This window comes from Lontra canadensis, unplaced genomic scaffold, assembly GCF_010015895.1.
Source record: "Lontra canadensis isolate GAN:19392208 unplaced genomic scaffold, GSC_riverotter_1.0 scaffold31, whole genome shotgun sequence".
NCBI classification, from domain to species: Eukaryota; Metazoa; Chordata; class Mammalia; order Carnivora; family Mustelidae; genus Lontra; species Lontra canadensis.
The window spans coordinates 5,203,554-5,228,470 of NW_022631025.1; the positions used below are offsets into that span (position 1 = coordinate 5,203,554).

At 41.9% G+C, this 24,917-nt stretch overlaps 1 protein-coding gene and 1 pseudogene across 8 annotated transcripts in view; both read left to right on the top strand.

Annotated features, from left to right (window-relative positions):
* The first annotated feature begins 886 nt into the window (after positions 1–886).
* On the top strand, positions 887–4,264 carry LOC116873068 (annotated as a pseudogene).
* A 7,780-nt stretch (positions 4,265–12,044) lies between these two features.
* SPATA6L (spermatogenesis associated 6 like) overlaps positions 12,045–24,917 on the top strand; it is a 49,519-nt gene continuing 36,646 nt past the window's right edge. For 2 of the 8 annotated variants that reach the window (XM_032866518.1, XM_032866517.1), the window contains exons 1-4: positions 16,180–16,564; positions 17,045–17,182; positions 19,974–20,022; positions 23,352–23,393. In XM_032866518.1, coding sequence (XP_032722409.1) covers positions 16,295–16,564; positions 17,045–17,182; positions 19,974–20,022; positions 23,352–23,393 — 499 coding nt within the window. In that variant the 5' untranslated portion in view covers positions 16,180–16,294. Of the gene's footprint in view, positions 12,319–16,179; positions 16,565–17,044; positions 17,183–19,973; positions 20,023–23,351; positions 23,394–24,917 lie in introns of those variants that run through there. The other 6 variants (XM_032866520.1, XM_032866522.1, XM_032866521.1 and 3 more) reach the window with 6 other exon arrangements.

A 24,917-nucleotide genomic window follows, 5' to 3' on the forward strand; every position in this document is an offset into this window, starting at 1 on the left:
GGGCGGAAAATAGGGCGGAATTTTTGAAAAGCAGGGCCAAGTTTTCTCCCGTTTCGAGCTCCAAGCTACAGGAGTTCGCGAAAGTTGACCGGGAGGGCGCGGAAGATGAAGGACCCGAGCAAGCGCGGCGCGGAAATGCTTGCGAGGGTGGGGGATCACGGTCCAAGCCCGGGCAGCCCGCATCCCACGCACCTCTAGTCCTGAAGGCGTGCGCTTTCGTTGAGCCCTTTGTTGAGGAGAAACATCCAGCGTGTCCAAGGACACGCGTTCAAGGGGAAGATATGCGATCAGCCTAATATCAGACCCTATGCGAGGGTCTAACCTCAAACCGTGTATATCCAGCAGTACCACGCTGCTGCCCTGCTCATAATTACAGAGACCCGAATAAAAACGAGACGCCATTTTCCCAGTCTCGTAGACTGACAAACTTTGAGGTTTGTCAATACACAGTGTTGACAAGATGTGAGGAAAATGCTGTTAAAGAGAATGGGATTTGTGTCATCTTTTTGGAGGGGTGATTTGACAGTATCAGTGGTTTAAGGGCTTTGATTCAGCAATTTCACTACCAGGAAATTATCCAACGGTTTTGTAACAATATCCAATGACTTACCTACAAAGATGTTTATTGCAGCAGTTTGCAGCCAAAAAACAGGAAACTAGTTGCCCATCAGTAAAGGAACTTAAATTATGGCATATTAATACGATAGTCTTTAAAAAGAGTAGTTATGTATGTGCTGATAGAGAAAATCTCCAGAATGTGTTTTAAAAAATTACAGAATTAGATATAGTTGTGTGTATATCTATGGCTATCAGAGCGAATGATCCTATCTGTGTAAAAATATGTGCATGTGTATAGAAAATTCCTGGTGAGCAAGAATTCGTAATGATGGTAGATCAGGTGAGGAGGAGAGTTTCTGAGTTTCTTTGCTTTATATTTTTAGCTTTCGTGCATTATACGGTTTGAATATTTTTCAGTGAAATGACTAATTAATAATTAGTTAAAATGACAGTTGAGAAGCACTGTGCCTAAACCTTTGGGATTAGGGAAAGCCACAGGAGTTAAAACAGACAGGGTGGAAAGAAAAGGAAAACACTTTTTTTCCTCTTTTTTTCCATGAAGGCACAAAGTGCTTTGACCAGTGCCTGGCTTGAAGTAAGCTCTATATAAATGTTAAGTAATTGTTTCATTGTTTTTTCTCCTACCTGTCTCACTACTTCCCCTCAGGCTCTTTGGCAGGCTTCTCACCTTCTAACAGACCTCTAATTTTAGAATTCCTCAAATTTTGGCCAGTGGGGAGGACCTTATCTGTTCTTGTGGCTTTAAATAACATCTGTGTATTGACAGCTTCCTAATTGAAATCCAAGCCTTGACCTAAAGTACTTCAGACTCATTTGTCTACCTGCTGACTTGACATCTCTCTCTCTCTCTCTTTAAAAGTAGGCTCTGCACCCAATGTGGAGTCCAATGTCCACGCCCCGACATCTCTCTTTGAATACATATTTTAAATTTAACATTTCAAAAAACCCCTCTTGATTCCACTCCTTTCCCAAACTTTTCCTGTCTTCTCCATATCAATAAATGGCCCCACCACCAATCCCAAAAGAGGTCAGCCTTAATTTATCCTCCTCCTTCCTCTCCCATGTCTGAACCCAAGCAATATTGTTGTTGTTGTTGTTTTAAGATTTTATTTATTCATTTGACAGAACGAGAGAGCACAAGCAGGGGGAGCAGCAGAGAGAGAGGGAGAAGCAGGCTCCCTACCAAGCAGGAAGCCCAATGCGGGGCTCAATCCTAGGACCCTGGGATAATGACCTGAGCTGATGGCAGACACTCAACCATCTGAGCCACGCAGGCACCCCCAACTTTTGTTATTTTTACTCAAATACGTCTTGAATCTATTTCTCTTCAGTTGTAATGCTTCCTCCCTAGCCCAGGACATCATTATCTTCCTTGGGCCTACTATAGTAGTCTTCAATGTCTCTGTTCCATTTTTGCTCATAAATCTTCACACAGTTACCAAAGAGACTTAAAAAAAAAAATATATATATATATATATATACATATATATATATATATATATATATATAATCAGATCATGCCACACCCCTGCTGTCAATTAAATGCTTCCAATACAAATAACAGAAACCCAGCTAATAGAAACTTAAACTATAAGGAAAGTTATTTTTAGCAAATTCAGGATCAGTGTTAACAAAAAAGGATCAGTGTTCTCAGGATTGGTTTAGCAGTTTGTTGATGTCCTCAAGGACTGAAGTTCTTTCTATCCTTTCCACCATCCTAAGTCTGTTGACTTTCATCTTCAGGCTTGTCGTGGTTGCAAGATGGCTGCCATAGCTCTGGATATCACAGCAAAACAGGACAACAGCCAAAGCAAGAAGAGAGGAGGCAAACAGCTATATTTACTTGTGGCTCTACTATCAGAAATAAAAATGTTTCTCAGAACCTTCCAGTGATTTCCCCTTATATCTCATTGTCCAGAATTGGCTTAAATAAATTATGATTCACTCCCTGAAGTAAGACGCATTGCCACCCAAGCAAAATTGGAGCTCCAGGGGCGCCTGGATGGCTCAGTGGGTTAGAGCCTCTGCCTTCGGCTCAGGTCATGATCCCAGTGTCCTGGGATCGAGCCCCGCATCGGGTTCTCTGCTAGGCGGGGAGCCTGCTTCCTCCTCTCTCTCTGCCTGCCTCTCTGCCTACTTGTGATCTCTGTCAAATAAATAAATAAAATCTTAAAAAAATAAAAAAAAAAACTGGAGCTCCAGTAGCCAGGAAGAAAAGCTTATGGCTATTAGGTAATGGCTATTAGATAAGCAAACATTGTTTGCTCTAACCTTGAGTTCCTATACTGTCTAATGCCAGCCAACTCTTCAGTGTCATCTCTTAACCTCCTCTGCTCCCTGCCCAGGTCTCTCTTAGTATGCTCACTTGCCTCCTTTCAATTTCTGAAACAAATCAATTTCCTCCCTGACTCCTGGCCTTCTACATTCTGTTGCTCCCTTCACTGGGATATCTTCTGTCTAGTACTTTAAAAGTCCTGCTAGTGGTCATGCTTTTCTTGTTAGATCATAGATCAGATGTCATCCCCTTAGGCTTCTCTGTGCACTGGGTTAAATTAGGTTCTTATTCCTTCTCCAACCTATAAATTTCTTTCTCACCACCAATACCTGGATTCCTTCCTAGTATTTATCATACTGTAACTATCTTATGTTCACTTATTATCTTCCCCTCCTAGGATGGAAAGCCCACAAAGGCATAGACTGTCTTTTTGTTCACCCTTGTACCTTGATTGTCTAAAACAGTATCTAGCACACAGTAGATATTCAATAAATACATACTGAATTGATGAATAAGGAATGAATGAATGAGTGGAAATAAGGATAAAAGGACACGTGTGTAATAATATAAAGACAGAAGACTATCCTGGCCAGCCTGGGCTGCATTTGTATCAAAACCATGAAGAAGGCAGCCCAGGTCATCACTGAGAAGTACTACACTCGCCTGGGCCATGACTTCCACACCAACATGCGCGTGTGCAAGGAGCTCACCATCAAGTCCAGCAAGGAGCTCAGCAGGATCACAGGCTCTATCACACACCTGATGAAGCAGATTCAGGGGGGCCCTGGGGACAGGGATCTCCATCAAGCTGCAGGAGGAGGAGAGAGAAAGGAGGGATAATTACACTCCCAAGATCTCAGCCCTGGATCAGGAGATCCCGACACTAAGGAAATGTTGAAACTCTTGGACTTTGGCAGCCCGTCCAACCTGCAGGTCACTCAGGCTGCACTTGGGATGAATTTCAAAACACCACGTGGAGCCATTCAAATCTTTCTGTTGTGCTGTAATATCTTCAATAAACCTCGGACAACAACCTTAAAAAGAAAAAGGTGAAAAAGTAATGGGAAGAGGTATATTTTGGTAGGAGATTAAAGGGTGGATATAATGACATCATCTTAGCCATTGCTGACTTTGGGGCCTAAATCCTTCGCTCGAGTTCAGTGGATACTTTTTACAAGTCTTGGAACTCAATCAGACTCTTACACTTTCTTATAATTGGATCATAAATATAATTCTTTGGAAACTGCTTTGGGTCATAATTATCCTACTGCTCCCATGGTCATGGAACTAGTCAGCTGACACTCAAAGGAGCAAATTAGTTTTTTCTGAGTAGAAATTACTTTAAAACGAAAGGATATGGACTATGTAGTCCAGAACGCCCAAGGGCAGTCCTTGTGGAAGGGTCTGTGTAGTATTGAGCCTACAAAAGCCAGTGAATCAAAGTGGAAGCCAGAGTAACATATGAGTCTGACTCATAAACTCTAATAAAGTTTGTGAAATAGATCCCATGTGTGAGTCCAGATCCCAGATGACTCCAAGATTGTTAAAAGCTGTTCAGTTGCAATTTAATTCCTTCCTTGGATGTGTTCCTGATACTTGGGGAAAATTCTGGAGAAGTATGTGCACTTACAGAAATACTCAGCTTGCCAGCTCCTTTGTTGGATATGCACGCAGAGGCCACTCTTCTAATATACTGCTTCTTTCTTCCTTAAGTGGGTTTCCCTCTGAATCACTTGGAAAGTGTTATGTATCCCAATAATTTACTTAATTTGCATTTGAGGTAAGTAGATCCACCATGTGTTCTCTTAAAGTGTCTATAGGAATTCTACTGAAGGGCATTTCATAGTGATACCAGTAAGGGTCCTCTTGTTGGACTATTTAGGACAGGAGGAGGTTCACATAAGGATACTTTGGATATAAGGATTGGTTTTCTTAGTTAAGTATATGTTAAACATTTTAAAATTGTTATGACTATTTTATACACGAAAGTATAGAATTATAATAAACACCATATATCCATCACCCAGATCATAATGATGAAGATTTTGCTACATTTGCCTTATCCATTCTTTTTATTAATTTGTTGTAGTATTTGAAAATCAAATCTTAGACCTCAGATCATTTTACTACTACATACTTTAATACGTAAACATGTTGTTGAAACGGTGTTAATATTTACCTCGCATAAACATAAGGACATTATCATACCTATCAAAATTAACTCATGCCCATATCACATTTCCCCAATAATCTCAAATATTCTCTTTAAGTTGGTTTGTTTGAATCAAGGTCCCATCCCAGTAATGGCTGCATATTACATTTGGTTGTTCGATTTCTGAAGTATTATTTAATATAGAGCATTTCCCCTGATCCTTCCCTTCTTTTTTTTTTTTATCCCTTAACATCATTGACTTATTGCAGACTATCTGCATCAATTGTTCTATAGAATGTCCCATATTCCAGTATGTCCGTTTGCTTCCTTGTGTCACGGACATGTTTCTCTCTCCTCCACTTTTCCTTTAAGTGGAGTTAGCCCTAGAGCAACACCGTTCAATAGAAGATTCTGTGAAGTTGGAAATACTCTACCTGCCTAGCCAGTATTGTAGCCACTAGCCACATGTGACTATTGAACACTTTAAATGTGACTGGTGTGAGTGAGGAACTGAATTTCCAATTTTATTTAGTCTTAGTTAATATTTTTTTAAAGATTTTATTTATTTATTTGACAGAGATCACAGTCGGCAGAGAGGCAGGCAAGGGGGGGAAGCAGGTTCTCCACCAAGCAGAGAGCCCGATGCGGGGCTTGATCCCAGGACCCTGGGATCATGACCTGTTGAAGGCCTCTGCTTGAGGCCTCTCTGCTCAACCCACTGAGCCACCCAGGCGCCCCTAGTCTTAGTTAATTTAAATGTAAATAGCTATATGCAGCTGTCTTGTTAGTGCAGCTCAAGTGGCTTGATTAGATTCAACCTCACCTTTTTGGCATAAGCGTTTCATAGGTCCTTTCTGTGAATCACATAGGAAGACAGGATGCCACCTTTAGTAATGTTAAGATTAATCAGTGGGTTCATTAACTTTTTAAAAAATATAAACTTCATTTTTTTAAAAGGTTTTATTTATTTATTTGACAGACACAGATCACAAGTAGGCAGAGAGGCAGGCAGAGAGAGAGAGGAGGAAGCAGGCTCCCTGCCGAGCAGAGAGCCCGATGTGGGGCTCGATCCCAGGACCTGGCATCATGACCTGAGCTGAAGGCAGAGGCTTTAACCAACTGAGCCACTCAGGCACCCCTAAACTTCATTTTTATGCAGTTTATGAGAATCAAGGAAAGAGTCCAGCATTGTTTACTGAGCTTTTTTATACTTTCATAATAAGAGTGAGAAAGGTGAACTTTTCTGTATATCAAACTGTGAGAAAACTAAACTGTTAAAAGAACATTTCAGAGAAAGATTTAGGAGAAGGCAGATATAAAACAATTATTTATTGGGTCTCAAGGCTAGGCTTGTGCTTTTTAAAAAAAGAAATTATTTGAGAGAAGAGAGAGTGATTGAGGAGTGAAGTAGAGAGAGGGACAAGCAGACTCTGTGCCCAGCGAAGAGCCCAACACAGGGCTCCATGCGGGACTTGATCCCACAACCCCCATATCACAACCTGAGCTGAAACTGAGTCAGGCAACTAACCAGCTGAGCCACCCAGGGGCCCCTGGGTCTGTGCTTTAAAAAAAAAAAAAAAATTCAGGGCTGGGTGGCTCCTTTGGTTGGGCATTTGCCTTTGGCTCAGGTGATGATAGAGGGGTCCTGGGACAGAGGCCTGACTAGGGCTCCCTGCTCAGCGGGGAGTCTGCTTCTCGCTCTCCTTCTGCCCCTCCCCTTGCTCCTGCTCACTTACTTGCTCTCTCAAATAAATAATTGAAAAAAAAAATCAGTGATCTGAAAATGCATTGTTGCTGAAATAATCCGGATTGTTTCCTGTACTTGGATCTTTTTTTTTTTTTTTAATCTTTCCTTCTCAGGCATTTCTCACAAATGTTAATGAACAGCTCACTTTGGAAACTTAATCTGCTGGTATTGTTTACATGTGCTAATGAATAATTCACTATTTCAGAAGATTGTAGGCCTAAAAAGGAGTCTGAGTCCAGACACAAACTAATGGCCCAGAACAGGACCTGGGAGGTCTTTTTCACTTATTATTGAATACAGCTTCCCTGGGAGAGACAGTTTGTTCTCGTAAATGGGCATTTAAGTGCTGCAGAGAATAGCCCCTCTTTCTTTACCTGCTGCTTTGTCAGATCACCCACATGGCCCTTCTTTGCCCTCTAGAGAGGAACTAATGTCAGGATAGAGGACAGGACAGTGGATCTAAAACCTGGTTTGACTAACTCCATCCCTTCCAGACTCTGGTGAAAACGACAGCCTCTCTTCCCAGAAAAATGCCTATGTACACATGCAGGAAATGTTGCCCATTATTTTAGGGGCTTTAGGATCCCTGAGATGCCCAGGGTCACAGGACAAGACCCACCGCACTGGAAGCAGAAACGCAAACTTTTTCAAGGCATGCAGCATATAGGATGCCGCCCCCAAAGCTCCAGAATCCGTTCCCGGCCCTCCCTAGTTAGGCAGATTGGGCCTTTTTGGTCTTTTATGTATTCTACTTGTTTTTGTTCTTTGTTGTTTTTTTTTTTTTACAGAATATTTTATTTTTTTAAAGATTTTATTCATTTATTTGACAGAGAGAGATCACAAGTAGGCAGAGAGCCAGGCAGAGAGAGAGGGAAGCAGGCTCCCCGATGAGCAGAGAGCCTGATGTGGGGCTCAATCCCAGGACCCTGAGATCATGACCTGAGCAGAAGGCAGCGGCTTAAACCACTGAGCCACACAGGCACCCCTATTCTACTTATTTTAATTTGTTTTCCTGTTTGGACTAGATAATGGAAATACTTGGCAGAAATACTCAAAAAGTACCTAAGGATATTCAATGAAAAGGAAATTTCTTCTCTCTCTATTCTAGGACCCCTCCCCCGAGGCATCCACTACTAACAGTTTCCAGTATATCCTTTCAGGAATATTCTAAGCATGTATGCACATATATTCCCTGTCTCTTCCAAATGGAAGCATACTTAACACATTTTTTGTTGTCGTTCAATGCTTTTTGCCCCCCTTAGTCCTGTATTTTAGAGAGTATTTATTCCTAGGATGTACAGCTCTGCTTTACTCTTTTTCCATGCTGCATAGTGTTCCATGCTGCATTAAGTGTCCTTAAGGCTTAAGCATAATTGATTAAATCTGACCGTACTTAATGACCATTAAGGTCATTAATTTTTTTAATTTTTTTAATTTTTTTTTAGTTTTTGTTTGTTTGTTTTTTAAAGTAAACTTTGCAACGTGGGGCTTGAATTTACAACCCTGAAATCAAGAGTTGCATGTTGTACTGATTGAGCCAGTCAGGTGCCCCCAGTATATATATATATTTTTTTTTTAAGATTTATTTAATTTGGGAGGGGGGAGGCAGAGGGAGAGGGAGAGACAGTCTTGAGCAAACTCCGTGCTGGGCAGGGAGCCCGATGCTGAGATCACTACCTGAGCTGAAACCAAGAGTCAGTTACTTAACCCACGGCACCACCCAGGCACCCCCACCCCCCTGCCCCCGTATCTTTTTTAACTACAAATAATACTGCAGCCTGTATTCTTCTGTATGTGTAAAAGTATATCCACACACCCATTCCTAGCATTGGAATTGCTGAGTCCAATGAAACATTTTGATAGACATTAACAAATTGCTCTCTAAAGAGGTCCGTGGAAGGCAGAATAATAGCCTCCCAAAGATATCCCTGTCCTAATTCCTGGAACCTTTGAATATGTTAGCTTCCACTGCAAAGGGGAATTAACATTACAGATAGAATTAAATGGCTAATCAGCTGACCTTAAGATAGGGAAACGTTCCTGGGTTATCTGGATCCGACAGTGTAATCACCAAGATCCCTAAAGAGAGAACCAGAGAGATAGCAGTGTGATAAGGACTTCGCTCAAATTGCTGACTTTGAAGATGAAGGGAGGGAGCTCCTGGCTGAGAAATGTAGTGACCCCTAGAAGCTGGAAAAACAAAGAAAGGAAAAAAGCCAAGGAATACAGCCCTGCTTCTAGCTTTGCCTTTAGCCCAGTGAGATCTGTGTTCGATTTCTGACCCACAAAACTAATAATAATAAATGAAGAATTTGTCTTATTTTAAGCCATTAGAGCCTTCTCTCTCTCTCTCTTTTAGTTTCTCTCTCCATATGAATACTCCTTTCTACCTTATTTGTGGAATGTTTACAATTTATTGTCTTATCATTCATGTCTTTGGTTAAATGGAAAATTTGCAACCATAATTATCTGACTGTTACACTTTTGTTCTTTGCCAATTAAGTGTTTGGAAAATTCCCATGTGGGACATGTGCCATTTTTTTTTGGCAGTGGCCAGGATGTGAGCAGGATGTGCTGATGTGTCATTTCTGCAGTGCTGCTATCACTGCTGGCCAGTCTGCTCTGCAGAAACACTGGGAACACAAGCTGGTCAGTGGGATTTGCTTTCTGCCACCCAGATGGCGGCCTCAGTGATTCACTACTTTGCAATATGGGCCAGAGGCATTGTGTACATTGTGTACGTAGAAACTTTTACAACTCCATGGTAGCTCAGGTGACCATGGTGAGTAAAATGAACAAGCGTAAATATTCATCATCAACTCATTTAAAACGTCCATGGCAGACGAGTAGTAGCTATACCTGGTCTTTCCTCATTCTGCGAATTTAGTCTGCCCTGATGTGGTGTTGATTCCCAAACTCAGCAGTTTCAGTGGGTCAAATCTGAAGCTGGTTCCTAGATGTGGAGGACCGTGAGAGACGGAAGAAAGAGGCAGGCCACTTAAGATCAGTAGGTGGCCGTTTTAATAAGCAAGGGTACTTAGGAACACAGGAGGCTTGTTTTAGGCAGCCACAAGATGACTAGATCTCTGCACCCACCCTCCAGAAACTTAAAGGTTTATCTGGAGGACTTAACTGGGTTCAGTCACATATACCATCCAGATGGTCTCAACAGCATTTTGCTCTCTCAAGGCCTGTGTTCTTGAAATGACTCCTGTTGTAGGAATGGTGGGCAGAACGTATATCCAAGGACAGTGGAAGGGAAGGGGATGACAAGCTTCGAATTGCTCTGGTTCAGCTTACAGGTCAACCAGTGGTCATGTCCTCTTGATGACCTTCTTCAACTTACCCATATACCTTGAACCCTATAGACTGGCTTGACCATCTCTGCATTTAACATCTCTTCAAAGATATTTATTGAGCATCTGCTATGCTAGGTATTTAGAATACAAACTCTAAGCCACGCAGAACTCACTGTTTATGGAGACAGACAATCAACAATCATAGGAACAATTGTGAAACTGCTAGGGTGATAGTTGCTACAAAGAAGAGACACATGTATTCATAGTCAGGAGAGTCCTCCTTGGGAGGGCGAGCAGAAGAAAGGCCTAGGTGAAATATGTAGATCTGTGTTTTTGTCCTTACCAACATCGTATGCCGCCATAGGTAAAGGGCATAGAGCAAGTAAAGGAAAGTACCTAGAAACACGCATAGCCACGTAGAGGAGAATGAAGAGAAAGAATGGGCAGAAGGTTGAAGGGAAACCAGACAAGACTTGTATCCAACCCTAGGAGCCAAGCAAGGAGAGTGCAGTTAAGACCAGTAAGAGCATGAGATGGGACAGTGTGTCTGTACACATCAACAGGATTTCTATGCCACAGGGGCTGTGAGGTGGCAGGGCACACCGGGATTCAAGTGTGGCTGTTTCCCTTTAGCTGTGTGGCTTTGGGGAAAAGGCTGTCTGGCCTCAGATCCTGCATCTGTAAAATAGAGATGATACCTTCCTCTAAGGATTATTGTGGAGATGAAATAAATGAGCATATGCAAAGTGTCTAGCACTTTGCAGGTTCTCAATCAAGATTGATTTCTCCCTTCCCGTATGTCTCTGTCCAGTTGTTTAGTCATCTTGCTTTGGTTGTTACTCTCCTTGATGACTTTGTATTGGTTTTGGTGACTTACCTGTGAGGGTCGACTCTGGTCCTGTTCCTGTATATCACCGCTCACCTGGATACCAGCAAGCTGTTGTGAGTCAACGAATCAGTTCTCTGGATGTGGCAGGGAGCCAAGCACGCACCCTTGTGCCTCTTGGTGTGCAGACAGCCAAAGCAACAGGGATCGTGTAAGGACAAAATATACCCTCCCTCATCGTGAGTGTTCCCGTTCCGAGGAAAAGAACTCCAATTACCAAAGTTCATGCCTAATTGTCTCAGGGCATGTTTGTGCACTTGCATTCCTGCAAATGCAGAAACCTCCAATAGCTTAGTAATGAATGACTCATCACAATCTCAGATTTCTTTCCGGAGACAGCATTAGCCCGCCCAGATTTTTCAGATTGGCTAGAAGCAACCACTCCCTCCTTCTTTCCTTCCTTTTTGTCTATCAAATACATGAGAGGACAAAAGCGCATTTTCCCCTACTGGTTAAGAACTTTCGCTCTGCCTGCCACCTCTGATGGTTTTCACAGTGTGGCCCTGGCTTTGGCAACCGCTGTAACTATTATCCCCTGGGACGTAATGTAATTCCCTGCTTGCCTTAGGTTAACTAAACGCCAGAAAAGAGAGATGGACAAATATTTCCATTGTGGCTAACATGGGAAACCAAAAGTTTTAATCTCAGAATTATCCTTGTATTTCTAATTAGCACACATGTTGGTTCTTACTGATGGGGGCCATGTTTTCCAAACCAAACCCAAGGACCTAACATTTCACAAGCAAGAGAGTACCTTCAGGGACAGGCTACTCTATTAACTGGAATTGTTGAAGAAATTCCGGGGCTCGGCGGCCATAGAGCTACTAAAAATGGGAAGCACTTAAATGATAACGGAGCTAATGATCCTATTCCCCTTTCAGAATGCACGCTGTGAACATTTTAACATAGCAACGGGGGCCGTAAAGAGAGGTGATGGGAAGGGAAACTGGAGCTCTTCCAGCATCCGGCGAGCCAGCAGCGCCCACGGCGGCACCCGGTGTTTGTGCGGCCGGCGTCCAGCCCGGGAAGCCGCTTCGGGACTGCGCGTGCGCCGAGCCCGCCCGCGTTCCAGGTGGAAGGTTGCGCGTTTGAGCGTTCATGGCAACGCCGCGCTTCCGCCTTCTGGAAGCCTTGGCTCCAGCTCCCGCAGTGTGAGACCCGTCCGGGTGCGAGGGACCTGGGCTGAGTCCGGGGGGACAGATGGGGGGACGAGGGCGAAGGGGGCAGGGGAAGCCGCTGGGAACGTTTGCCCCGGGGAGTGAGCTAAACTAAGGAAAAGCGGTCCAAGGCTCCGCACAAAAGGATCTTTTCATTCCCGTCCTTTCGCCCACGCAGGGAACGATGCCTCTGGAAGTGGTGGTGGAACTACAGATCCGGGCGGTAAGAGAAGTCGACGAATCTCCACACCTTGCTTTAAATCAGACTCTTTCCCCAGGGTTCCTAAATGGTCGCGACCACTTAAACCACCTCCTCACCACACACATCATTATCTTTTGGGACAGATCGGATCTCTGTGTCCCTAAGATCTCTACACTGGTCTTCCCTGATTTCTTCACCTTTAGTTCAGCCCAACCTCTTTCAGCGTTTGACCCCCTCATAGGACTTGTTTGTTAGCTTTGTAAAATTTTCTATTATTTTAAAATAACCATGCATTAAGTCCAAGAAGAATTTTATTATTTTTCCAGGATAAAGATTTGTGAAATAATTAAAAACAAAATCAAAAACAAAACACCCTTCTTTAAATAACAAGAATTCAATTTCAGAAAGCCCAATCACTTCCTAATAAGTTGCCACCTCTATGAACTAATGGAATATATATATATATACTTTTTTTTTTAAAGATTTTATTTATTTATTTGACAGAGAGCACAAGTCGTCAGAGAGGCAGGCAGAGAGAGACGAGGGAGCAGGCTCCCTGCTGAGCAGAGAGCCTGATGCTGGGCTCCATCCCAGGACCCTGGGATCATGAACTGAGCCAAAGGCAGAGGCTTTATCCCACTGAGCCACCCAGGCGCCCCGGAATATATATTTTTAAAGATTTTATTTATTTGTCAGAGAGAGAAAGCACAAACAGGGGAAGCAGCAGGCAAAGGAAGAAGCAGGCTCCCTACTGAGCAAGGAGCCCAATGCAGGGCTGGATCCGGGGACCCTGGGATCATGACCTGAGCCGGAAACAGATGCTCAACCGACAGGCACCCAGGCGTCCCCTAATTGAATATTTTCTAAGTATTTTCCCTAGAGATGGCTCTGGCTTGCTAATTGCAAAAGGGGTCAATTAGTCAATACCTGTTTTATAAGAATCCTGCTTAAGTGAGGTGCTGTGGCAGAATGATTACATTGTTCCTGTTTGGGGTCAGTCACTACTCTGAATTCAGCTTCCATCTGAAGTTGGTGACAGACTGTCATATACTCCCAGCTATAGGGGCTTCTCTACCAGTCGTGATTACAAGCACAATGTCAGTAAGTTATGGTCACGGAAAATCTGGTTAGCCTCCATACAAGAGACAAGTGCTGGGGCTTCATCATTCATGCAGTTCTGAAAGAAAAAAATTTCCTGAATTTGGGGCACCTGGGTGGCTCAGTGGGTTAAAGCCTCTGCCTTTGGCTCAGGTCATGATCCCAGGGTCCTGGGATCCAGCCCCGCATTGGGCTCTCTGCTCAGCAAGGAGCCTGCTCCCCCCTCTCTCTCTGCCTGCCTCTCTGCCTACTTGTGATCTCTCTCTGTCAAATAAATAAATAAAAGTCTTTAAAAAAAATTTCCTGAATTTGTCCCATTTCGCTGAGAGCAAATAGGCCCAACTTGTGCTACATCAAGTGCTGACCCTCAAAATTTTGTGGTAAGGGGAAGGAATTCTTGAGAAGCTGAGTGATAAAGCAGTCTTCCTCTTAAGGCAAAAATCAAGTTTTCATCTCACTTCATTCAACATTACTGGTTTATTTTAATTTTTAAAAGGCATTCTTCAGTGTACAATTAATTTACAGTAAAATCATTTTCTACTCTATAGTAGAGTGTTTCAGAGACATCAGTTGAATTATCTGTGCTTTAAAAGCCTGCAAACTCAGGTCCGCATCAGCTAAGACAGGGAGTTCCAGAAGTATAACCAGGAACCTGAAGATAAAACTAATTGTGAGCCCCCAATATTCAGACTTGCGAACACTGCAAAAGGAAATAAGTATCATTACTTTCAAAAAGATCCGGCCTGAATATTGCTGGATTAAAACAAAAGATCTAAGATTAAACAATAAAGCAAATCACTTAGAGCTTTACAGTTTGATTCAGCGAGAGAAGAGGTAGTCTGTGTTCAGGATGTTATGGGAATACAAATGATTTTATTTTACTTTGAGGAGTAGCTGTTCTTCCGTGTGCCTCTTCCACTGAGAAAGTTCACATTTCTACCCAGTCAGAGCCCACATGTCACACCATTCTCCAGATTCCTGTGTGGCCCTCTAACTGACAGATCAAAGGCCATAATCCTCTCTCTTTATACATGTCAAAATTTTGTCATTATCTGAAAACACCAGTTCCAGAGGTAATTCAAAAGTTCTCATTTTTCAGGTAGAACAGCATTTAAAGCACATTCTGTTCTTGGTCTTCCCTGGTCAAAGAATAATGAGTAAAGTCCATCCTGAATTTGGTGGTCTTTGGTCTGGTGATTTGGGGAGGCATCCTGGAAAAACTGCTTTAAATGTGAAGGTCAACGTAAAGGGAAATTTAGGAGTTAGTTACACCTTGTGCCTGGTATAGCAGTGGGCTCCCCTGATGAATTTCAAGTAAATACTGTTACCTGAAGTGTGCTGTATACAGGGAAGTGGAATTCTATATGAAAAACTCTAATATACAGGGTCATCCTTGTGGTGGCTCTGAGAAAGTTTATGCCCTTGCACTGCAAAGAACCGTTATTTTCCTATTACCTCAGTTGAGGTAATCTTTATTCAGTAGAGATGATGGGCAGCAGAGCCCCATCTCCCGCCATACTGGCCCACTGACATAGTATATGGTAAGCCCACCCCCAGACTCTTAGTTCCTGACAGCCTTCGTTAGCTTTTCTGTCCTCTGTCATGCCACGCTATTTGTCATCAACAGAATTAAACATTTGGCCATAGTTCCATCCTTCCTTTTCTATCAGCACTGTGTTATGCCCACCTTTAAGTGTTTCTTCTTCAAGTAAGTTCTTGGCTTGTTCTCTAAATGCAAAAAGATACTATTAGAGAGAAATGGGAAATAAATATCTATTTAAAGAGTTTTTGAGGAGGTAGAGGGAAAGGAAAGCAAGATATGTACTATAATTTCTCTTATCACTACCCAAGCCACAAAGATGGAAGAGACTAAGAAAGTTTATCAAGAAAAGCAGGATTAAGAAGACACCGTGGCAACAGATTTTCAGGGAATAAATGAGAAAAACCTATGTCTTAGACTTTTAAAATACTGTTTAAAATCTACCTCAACCTAGTATTAGTAGGTGGCATATCTGCACGTATATTTACAGAATGAAGATCATAGGTTTTTTTTTTTTTTTTCGGAGTTCACTTTACAAGTGATACTTACAGGATTACTACAAAACACAAATTTACTTTTGTCAAGTTTTAAAAAACAGCACGATTACAGTCACCCCAGCTTGTTTTCTTTGCAGTTGTCCTGGAGATATAAGCAGTTATTGAATAAATATGTAATAGAGGGCTTTTTTTTTTTTTTTTTTTTGCTTTCTGTAATATGGCTGTGGTCATAATGGCTAGCATGTTCTCCAGCTTAGCAACCCATCAAGACGGAATGACACCTGAAATCCCAAAAGAAGCTTGAAATGTCCTTAAAGGGACAAGCGGGATTGCCTCTGGCTTACACTGGCTTCATCGCATGAGGAAACCTTCAGAACTCCGGGTGCCATAATGAATGAGATGGTGTCATTGTTGGTTCCAAAGTACAAAGAGGACCGGGGCATTGTGGGGTGAAAGCCAGCAATAGTCCACGATGCTGTACTGCGTGTAGCCCAGAAAAAAGCCAAAAGCCACATCAGTGACATTGTGCCGCCCCAGCATGACCCTGGAGAAGCCCACGATGAAAGCCCATAGGACCACAAGCACCCTCAGCGGAATGGCCAGCACCAAGTGGTTCAGGATGAACCGCGACACCAGGGCGGCCCTGGTGGCATGGCCCGAGGGGAAGGAGTACTTGTCCACTGAGAGGGTGACAAACATGTCCATCTGGTTGTGAGCCGGGCGGCGCCTGCGCACCAGCCCCTTGATCAGGGCCACCAGCAGCAGGTCCAAGAGAAGGGCGAAGAGCAGGTTCATGAGCACCTCGCGCCCGGCCCAGCTGTCACTCCTGGCCAGGCAGTAGAGGGTCCCCAGGAGCCAAGGGATGCCGTGTCCCGAGATCTCCAGCAGCTTCATAAGGGGCCGCATGCTACCCCAGGACGAGCTCTCCCCGGCGCACACCCCCAGCTTCTTGGACAGCCACAGGTCGATTGCTAGCAGGGAGCGCAGGGCGATGCCTAAGAAGGACGGATTCAGGTCCATGCGGTCTTCCTCGGGCAGCGGGATCGGGGCTGCCTGCGAGGGGCCCGCCCCGGCCAAGGGGAAGGAGCCGCGGCGGTGCACCGGGCTGTCGGACGCGCGGAGCCGGGCGCAGGTGGGGTCCGCGCCCGGCGCGCGGCTGCTGAGCAGCGACTGGAACTCGAACCTGCCGCCGCCGCCGTGGGCCGGGCTGCCGGGGCTGCTGCTGCTCGATGCCGAGGCGGCCAGCGGGCGTCCGTCCACGTTCCTTCGGGGGCTCGGCATCGCGGCGGGGGCCCCCAGGAGCCGGCCGGCCTAGCGCAAGGCTCCCGGCCCTGCAGCCTCTTCCGCTTCCGCACTGCCATCCCGGAGGGGCGGGGAGAGCAGCGGGCGGGAGGACGATTGTGACACCTGGCGGAGACGTGGGAGGAAACTGGAATTTGCACTTGAGGAAGGAGAGGACGGGGGAAGGTGGAGGTGTGGGGGCTCCAGGGGAAGGGGCGCGGTGGGGGTGGGGGATTTGACGTCGTCTGTGGGGGTTAAGGAAAAAACAGAGCTCCGTTTAGAAAAGCGTCACCACGCAAACCTTGTTCTCTATTTTTCATTTGTTTTTAAGATTTCTTGCCCAGGGGTATTCCTTCCTGACAAACAAGATGTGTACCTTGGGGTGTACCTCCTAAATCAGTACCTGGAGACGGACTGCTTTCCCTCTGTGTTCCCTATTATGATTCAGCAGAGCATGAGGTTTGAAAAGGTAATCTTGACTTTCTTATTGCCAAATAGAGAAGTTTAAATGTTGTCTGGAGGTCATCTAATGGGTCTTATAAAGTTATTTTGTATATTTTCTTTAAAAAAGAAAGAAAGAAAGAGATGACTTGAAGGGACCTGGGCACAGGACAACCAGAGTTGGAGGGCTTGCTTTTGCATTGTAGGTCTGAGCCAAGTTCTGTCAAGCCAGCGCTAAATGCCCAGTGGATGTTTTCTATTCTTGGAATTCCCATGGCATTTTCTAACTGGAGCAGAGAGCATTTTCTGAATGTTCTTGGAGGTGTTAGAGGCAGCTGCATTACATTTATGACAGGGATTATCAGTTCATTAGTGGACCTTAGAAACAAACTTTTGTAGACTCAGAAAAATAATGGAAAAAAAAACCTGTATTCAGATTTGTAAAATCCTGTATCTGAAATCCTGTAACAAAACAAGCCTCCTCCGATTTATTGAATTTTCTTAGGTCATCCCTGGTTTATTTAGCTACAGTGATAAAGCCTAGGTTCCATTCTAGTGAATATGAGCATGATATTAATAGAACATTACGACTTTTTCCCCACTTTTATTTAGAACATTAATTTCATTATTATGCATCATGCACAGTCCTTTGAAGTTTTTGTTTTGGAATTTGAAGGCAGAATCAGTTTTATCTGATTCTTGATAAGCCTAATCATTTTCCCGGGAACAATATTGCTGAGTTGCTTTATGGATGAAGGGATGAGTGTGGGAAGGCTAGACAAGGTAGAGCCCATCACTTTTAAAGGTCTGGATGGTACTGTCCAGAAAATAACCTGTTTCCAACTGAGACTGGGAGAGGAGATGAGGATTGATTTTCTAAAAGGCTAGGGCTCTAGGTAATATTTTTTGAAATCACAGAAGAAATTTAAATAGAGTCTACCAAACTGGTTGGATAAGGGAGAGAAATAAATGGATATTACCTTGGGACATATAGTCAGAATCCAGAGGAACCCATTTCTACTATTTAGATATTGGTAGTGGTAGGAAGTGGGTGGTGAAAATCCAGTCTATTTTGAAATATTGCCCTTGTTTTTGAGCCGTTTGGGTTCATATTCCAGCTTTCTCCTACCCGGCCCCAGTTGTCTTGTGTTTGTCCCATTCTCTAGCTGCAGATACTTGCAGCAAGTATCCAAGACGTTTTCTCCTCTGTGGACCCTCTGTGTACCCTCTGTGTGACCCAGAACTGAATGTTCTCAGACATTTGGATAAATAAGAAATTGCTTATCAAGAATGCATGAGATGTGGCGCCTGGGTGGCTCAGTCAGTTGAGTGTCTGCCTTCGGCTCCAGTCATGATCCCGGAGTCTTGGGATGGAGTTCCACACTGGGCTCCCTGCTCGGCGGAGAGTTTGTTTCTCCCTCTCCCTCTGCCTCTGCCTCTTCTCCGCTTGTGTTCTCTCTCTCAAATAAAAAAGTACAATTTAAAAAGAAAAAGAATGCATGAGACATTCTGTTTGAGCAGTTACTCCCCAGGATCATAGTTGAGAAAATCCATAGACATGGGTGAAGTCAAGGGATGCTAGTACTGAAATATTTCAAGAGAAAAACCTCTCACCTGCAATCGCTTGTTAAATTGAAGTTGGTAAGACAAAAATGGATTATAGGGGACAGCCTCCATTTTTGTACTTAAAGGTGACTTGGCTTTGGATCAGGAGCGGATTTTAACCATGCTTAAATTTAAACACCATTTAAATCAGAACTTCAACGCCTGAAATCAAACTCTGCTGAAAACTTGGTTTCTTAGAGACTTCCAAAGTTCAGGTAGAAGGGCGTGTTATGCCTTTAATCTCAGTCCCCTCCCAGATCCTTCTGCTGAAGATCAAAATAAGCAGATTTGGCGTTGGCTAGAGCGAGACCACAACGTTTGTCTTGTACTTCACGATATACTTTAAACTTACGAGGCTGTCCCTCGCTCTGGGTATTTTGGATTCTGTAGGAGTCTAGCTACTAGTGCATAGTTTACTTTTTAAAAAAAATTTTTAATTTTTTTATGAATATATATTTTTATCCCCAGGGGTACAGGTCTGTGAATCGCCAGGTTTACACACTTCACAGCACTCACCATAGCACATACCCTCCCCAATGTCCATAACCCCACCCCCCTCTCCCAACCCCCCTCCCCCCAGCAACCCTCAGTTTGTTTTGTGAGATTAAGAGTCTCTGATGGTTTGTCTCCCTCCCGGTCCCATCTTTTTTCATTTATTCTTTTCCTACCCCCCAAATCCCCCACATTGCATCTCCACTTCCTCATATCAGGGAGATCATATAATAGTTGTCTTTCTCCCATTGACTTTTTTCGCTCATAGTTTACTTCTGTGTTACACATAGAGAGCATTTTTCTTACGTTCCTTTTCAGCACAACCAATTGCTAACATCATTTATTCAGTTAACATCATTTAATGAGTGTCTGTGGTATGCATAATTTTTTTTAGGTCCTCAAGCAAACTCTGAGGTTGATGCCAGATGTACTTTTAGGAACAAACTGTGGAACCAGGTCAAGTTAATGACACTTTGAGCAGTGGTAGATGCAGCTAACTCAGGCTTCCCTTGTACATGGTACTGTGTTCTCATTCTATAGTCATTCGTTGAACTTTTAACCACATTCCTGTTAAAGATACTCCTATTGAAGTTTAAAATAGTCTAAAATATTATATGGCTGGAATTGGCATGTGCTAATTATTTGGAAGAATATAATCTACAGTTTCTATAAACATACATTAATCTTTGAAAATGTATTTTCATCATTTTTTTTTCCTGCAGGTATTTGAAAATGCAATAGATCCTGGGGCTGTAGCAGACATTTTAGAAAGTAGGTACTCTCAAAACAAAATAACTGTTGTGTACATGTAATTGTGTGCACAGATGTAAAATTCTACTATATTCTAAGTTGTGATATTTCCATGTTTGAAATACATTTCCACATTTATATTCAGGAGAGTCTATGTCAAATTTAAATCATGTTTTTTATTTTATCACAAACTCTTTTCTAGATAGAGATGGGATTTATTATTTATTAATTTATTACAATTAAATGGTTTTTGTATCTTCACACAGTTGTATAACCATCACCATAATTAATTTTAGAACATTTTTACCACCACAGAGTGAAGCCCTAAACACTAATCACTTCCAGCCCTAGGTAACTGCTAACCAGTCTTTCTGTCTCTGTAGATTTGCTTATTCTGGATATTTCATATAAATGGAATTATACAATACGTGGTCCTTTGTAACTGGCTTCTTTCACTTAGCATAATGTTTTCAGGATTCATCTTTGCTACAGCACGTGTTAGTTCTTCATTTGTTTTTGTGGCCAGATAGTGTTCCATTGTGTGGCTAAACTATGTTTTATTTATTCACTCCTTGGTTGATGGAAAGTTGGGTTGTTTTCACGTTTGGGCTATGATGAATAATGTTGCTATGAGTATCTGTGTACAAGTGTTTTTGTTGACAAATGCTCATTTCTTTTTTTAAAAGATTTTATTTGTTAAATTTACAATTTATTAAAATTACAATTTATTAGAATTACAAGCTATCTTAGCTGCTAAGTTTGACAGAGTTTGACAGAGAGATCACAAGTAGGCAGAGAGGCAGGCAGAGAGAGAGGGGGAAGCAGGCTCCCTGCTGAGCAGAGATCCTGCTCCATCCCAGGACCTGGGATCATGACCTGAGCCAAAGGCAGAGGCTTTAACCCACTGAGCCACCCAGGCGCCCCGACATATGCTCATTTCTTGGGTACATACCTAGGAATAGACATGCCGGATCATATGGTAATTCTTTTTAATCTCTGCAGAAAATTTACCAAAGCAGCTGCATCGTTTCATATTGTACCAGCAAGGCGTGTGAGGGCTCCATTTCTCCACATCCTGGCCAGCACTAGTTAGTCCCTATCCTTTTGATTGTTAGCCATCCTTGTGGGTATGAAGTGAAATCTCTTTGTGGTGTGGTGACGCTGAGCATTTTTCATGTGCTTATTGACTGTATATCTTATTTGGAGAAATATGTATTCAGAACTTTTGCTTATATTTTAATTGTGTTATTTGGCTTTTTATTATTGAGTTGTATTATGTAATAGACTTGTAATATATGGAGTTCTATGTATGTTGTAGATATAAGTCCCGTATCAGTTGTACAATGGATAAGTATTTTCTTCCATTCTTTGGACTATATCTTTTCACTTTCTTGATGGTGTTCTTGGAAACACAAAAATTTTAAATTTTGATGAGTTCTGTTTTATCTGTTTTCTTTTGTTATTTGCACTTTTAATATCATAGCTAAGAAAGCATTACCTAATTCAAGTTACAGAGATTTATGTCTATGTTTTCTTTTAAGAGTTTTATAATTTCAACTTTTACATTTAGGCCTATGACACATATTATGCTGATTTTTGTAAATACCATGAAGTAGGGGTCCAGTTTCATTCTTTTGCATCTGGATATGCATTTGCCCTGGTGCCATATATTAATAAGAGTATTTTGATCAGGAAATGTGAGTCCTCCACCTTAGTTCTTTTTTCAAGGCAGTTTTTGCTATTTGGCGTTCCTTGGCTTTCCATGTGAATTTTAGGATCTGCAAGTCAGTTCTGCAGAGAAGCCAGCTAGGATGTTGATAGGCATTGCCCTGAGCCTGTGAATCAGCTTGGGGAATACTTCCATCTGAACAATATTAAGTCTTCCAATCCATGAACGTGGGGTGTGGTGAGAATTAGTCGAATGTAAGGAATTTGGGGCTTGAGACAATGAAGTGCTTCACATTACCATTGGAGTGATGGTTGGCAAAGATACTCCTTCTCCCTACTTGGTAAACCTAAAACTACAAGCTATTTTAGCTGCTAAGTTTCTTGGCATTTAAAATTCTGTCCTCATACACTCATATATTTTTCATAAGTCCACAAAAAGGCAATTTTACTTTTCTTTCATGTATTTCCAGCTTCTTTGAGACATAATTGACGTATAACATTGTGTGAATTTAAGGTATGCAATATGTGGATTCCAAACACTTAAATTTTGTGAAATGATAACTACCACAGCAATAGCGAAGACTCAGCACATCACACAATGCCGTTTCTTTTTTATTGTGAGAACATTTAAGACCTAGTCTCTTAGCAACTTTCAAATATATCATACAGTATTAGTAATTTTAAGTGTCTATAATTGCCACCAATATTATCTATTTTAAAGTGTTTTCACTTTTATATACCCACTTTTATATATAATATATATTAATATATAATAATAACAAATATATTATATATTACATATAATAATATATAAATATATATTTATATATAATATATTATTTATATATATTTATATATAATGTATTATATATATCTTATATATATATTTATATATATATCTTATATATATATTTATATATATATCTTATATATATATAAAACCACTTTTATATATAACCACTTTTAATACCATTTATGTTTAAATTACTTTAAGATTTGAAATTTATTCTTGTCTTTATAGATTTTGTACATGGGCTCACTCTATAAATGCCTTTTGGACTCAGGAAGTATAAAAAATGTGATATTTTATGTCTCATTTATGCAGTCAGAGAGTATACTGTTTTTTGTTTTGTTTTTTTTTTTTGTTTTTTAGATTTTTATTTATTTATTTGACAGAGAGAGAGAGAGATCACAAGTAGGCAGAGAGGCAGGCAGAGAGAGAGGGGGAAGCAGACTCCTTACTGAGCAGAGAGCCTGATATGGGGCATGATCCCAGGACCCTGGGATCATGACTTGAGTTGAAGGCGGAGGCTTAACCCAGTGAGCCACCCAGGCGCCCTGAGAGTATACTGTTTAAAGCAAGATTAACTTGTATAGGTTAATAGACAACAGTTGTATTGTGAATTTTTAAAAATGAGAAATTGATTATTATGTCATTGACTCATGAATATATTAAAATATGAATATATTAAAATCAGGGCATAAAATACCATTTACTCTCATTCCATGCCTTTGAATTACTGGGCCTCAAAATACCTAAATCATTGTTGGTACGGCACCTATTATTATTATTATTATTATTATTAATGTAGATGGGATGTTATGGCAGTCTTAAACTTAGCAATTAATGAACAACTCCAGCAATTTTTCTAAGTGTTAAAATCTCATTTTTTCCCTTTTAGGCTTCCTAACCAGGTTTGAATTAATACAGCTAGTACCTCCAGGTAATGTGCCAGTAAATACATTTCTAAAGTTGCTTATTTTATTTTGAAAGGACTTTGGCATGGTGGAATGGATTGGTATTTACAAGTTGTGCTTTCTAGAACACTCCTTTTTTTCTCCCACTGGTCTGTTGAATTCTGTCCATTCCTGGAAAAATAACTTTATGGGTTTGGTGGCAGTAAGCGTGAGCAGGCATTTGACTTTCTGTTTTTTCATAACTTTATCTAATTATCATCGAATAATAAAATCTTGGCTCAGTCTCTTTCCAGTTGTTGCCTTTGGCTTTGTTCTAATTTATGGGGCACATGTGGGTTGTAATACCCAAAGCTGGCTTCTGTGTTAAATGCTAGAACAGGGTTGGCAAACTATAGGCCCCAGGCCAGGTCCGGCCTGCAGTTTGTTTTGTATGAGTCGTGAGCTAAATGTCTGTGTTTTTAAAAATTGAGATTCATATACTGTATGTTTAGTTCATATACTACAAATTTCACTTTCGTCAAGTGTATAATTCAGTTGCTTTAGTATCTTCACAGAGTTGTACAACAGTCACCACAATCTTATTCCAGAAAGAAATGTGTAGTTCTTAGTAGTCCCTCTCCATTCCCTCTTCCCACAGCCCTGGCCGTGACTAATCTACTTTCTCTGTCAAATGGCCTGTTCTGGACATTTAATGTCAATGGACTCAGACAATCTGTGGCCTTTTGTGTACCCCCTTTCACTCTGCATGTTCTCAAGGTGCAACCATGATGTGGCATGGATCATTACTTCATTCCTTTTTAGGGCCACATGATGTGCCTTTATACGGATATATCAAAGTTTGTTTATACTGTTGCTGGTTGGTGGACATACAGGTTGTTTCCACTGTTTGAATATTATGAGTAACACTGCTCTCAACATGCATGTACAAGTGGTCGTGTGAGTACATGTTTTCAGTTCTCTTGGGTGTATACGTAGGAGCAGATTTTTGTGTTATATGGTACCTCTATGTTTAATTAAAAAAAAATTATTTATTAGAGAGAGAGCGAGAGAGAGAGAGCACATATGTACATGCAAGCAGGGGGAGGGAGAGGGACAAGCAGACTCCATGCTGAGTTCCGAGCCTGACACAAGGCTCGATCCCATGACCCTGAGATCGTGACCTGAGCCAAATCAAGAGTTGGATGCTGGGCACCTGGGTGGCTCAGTTGCTGGGTGTCTGCCTTCGGTTCCGGTCATGATCCCAGGGTCCTGGGATCAAGCCCCACATTGGGCTCCCTTCTCAGTGGGAGGCCTGCTTCTCCTTCTCCCACTCCCCCTGCTTATGTTCCCTCTCTCACTGTCTGTCTCTATATGTCAGATAAATAAATAAAATCTTCGAAAAAAAAAAAAAAAAAGTCGGATGCTTCACTGACTGACCACCCCAGGCGCCCCTCTGTGTTTAACTTTTTAAGGAACTGCCAAACTGTCTTACATTTTTGAGTGGTTAGAAAAAACTTTTTAAGTATTTCATGATGTGAAAATTATATAAAATTCAGATTTTGTTGCCCATA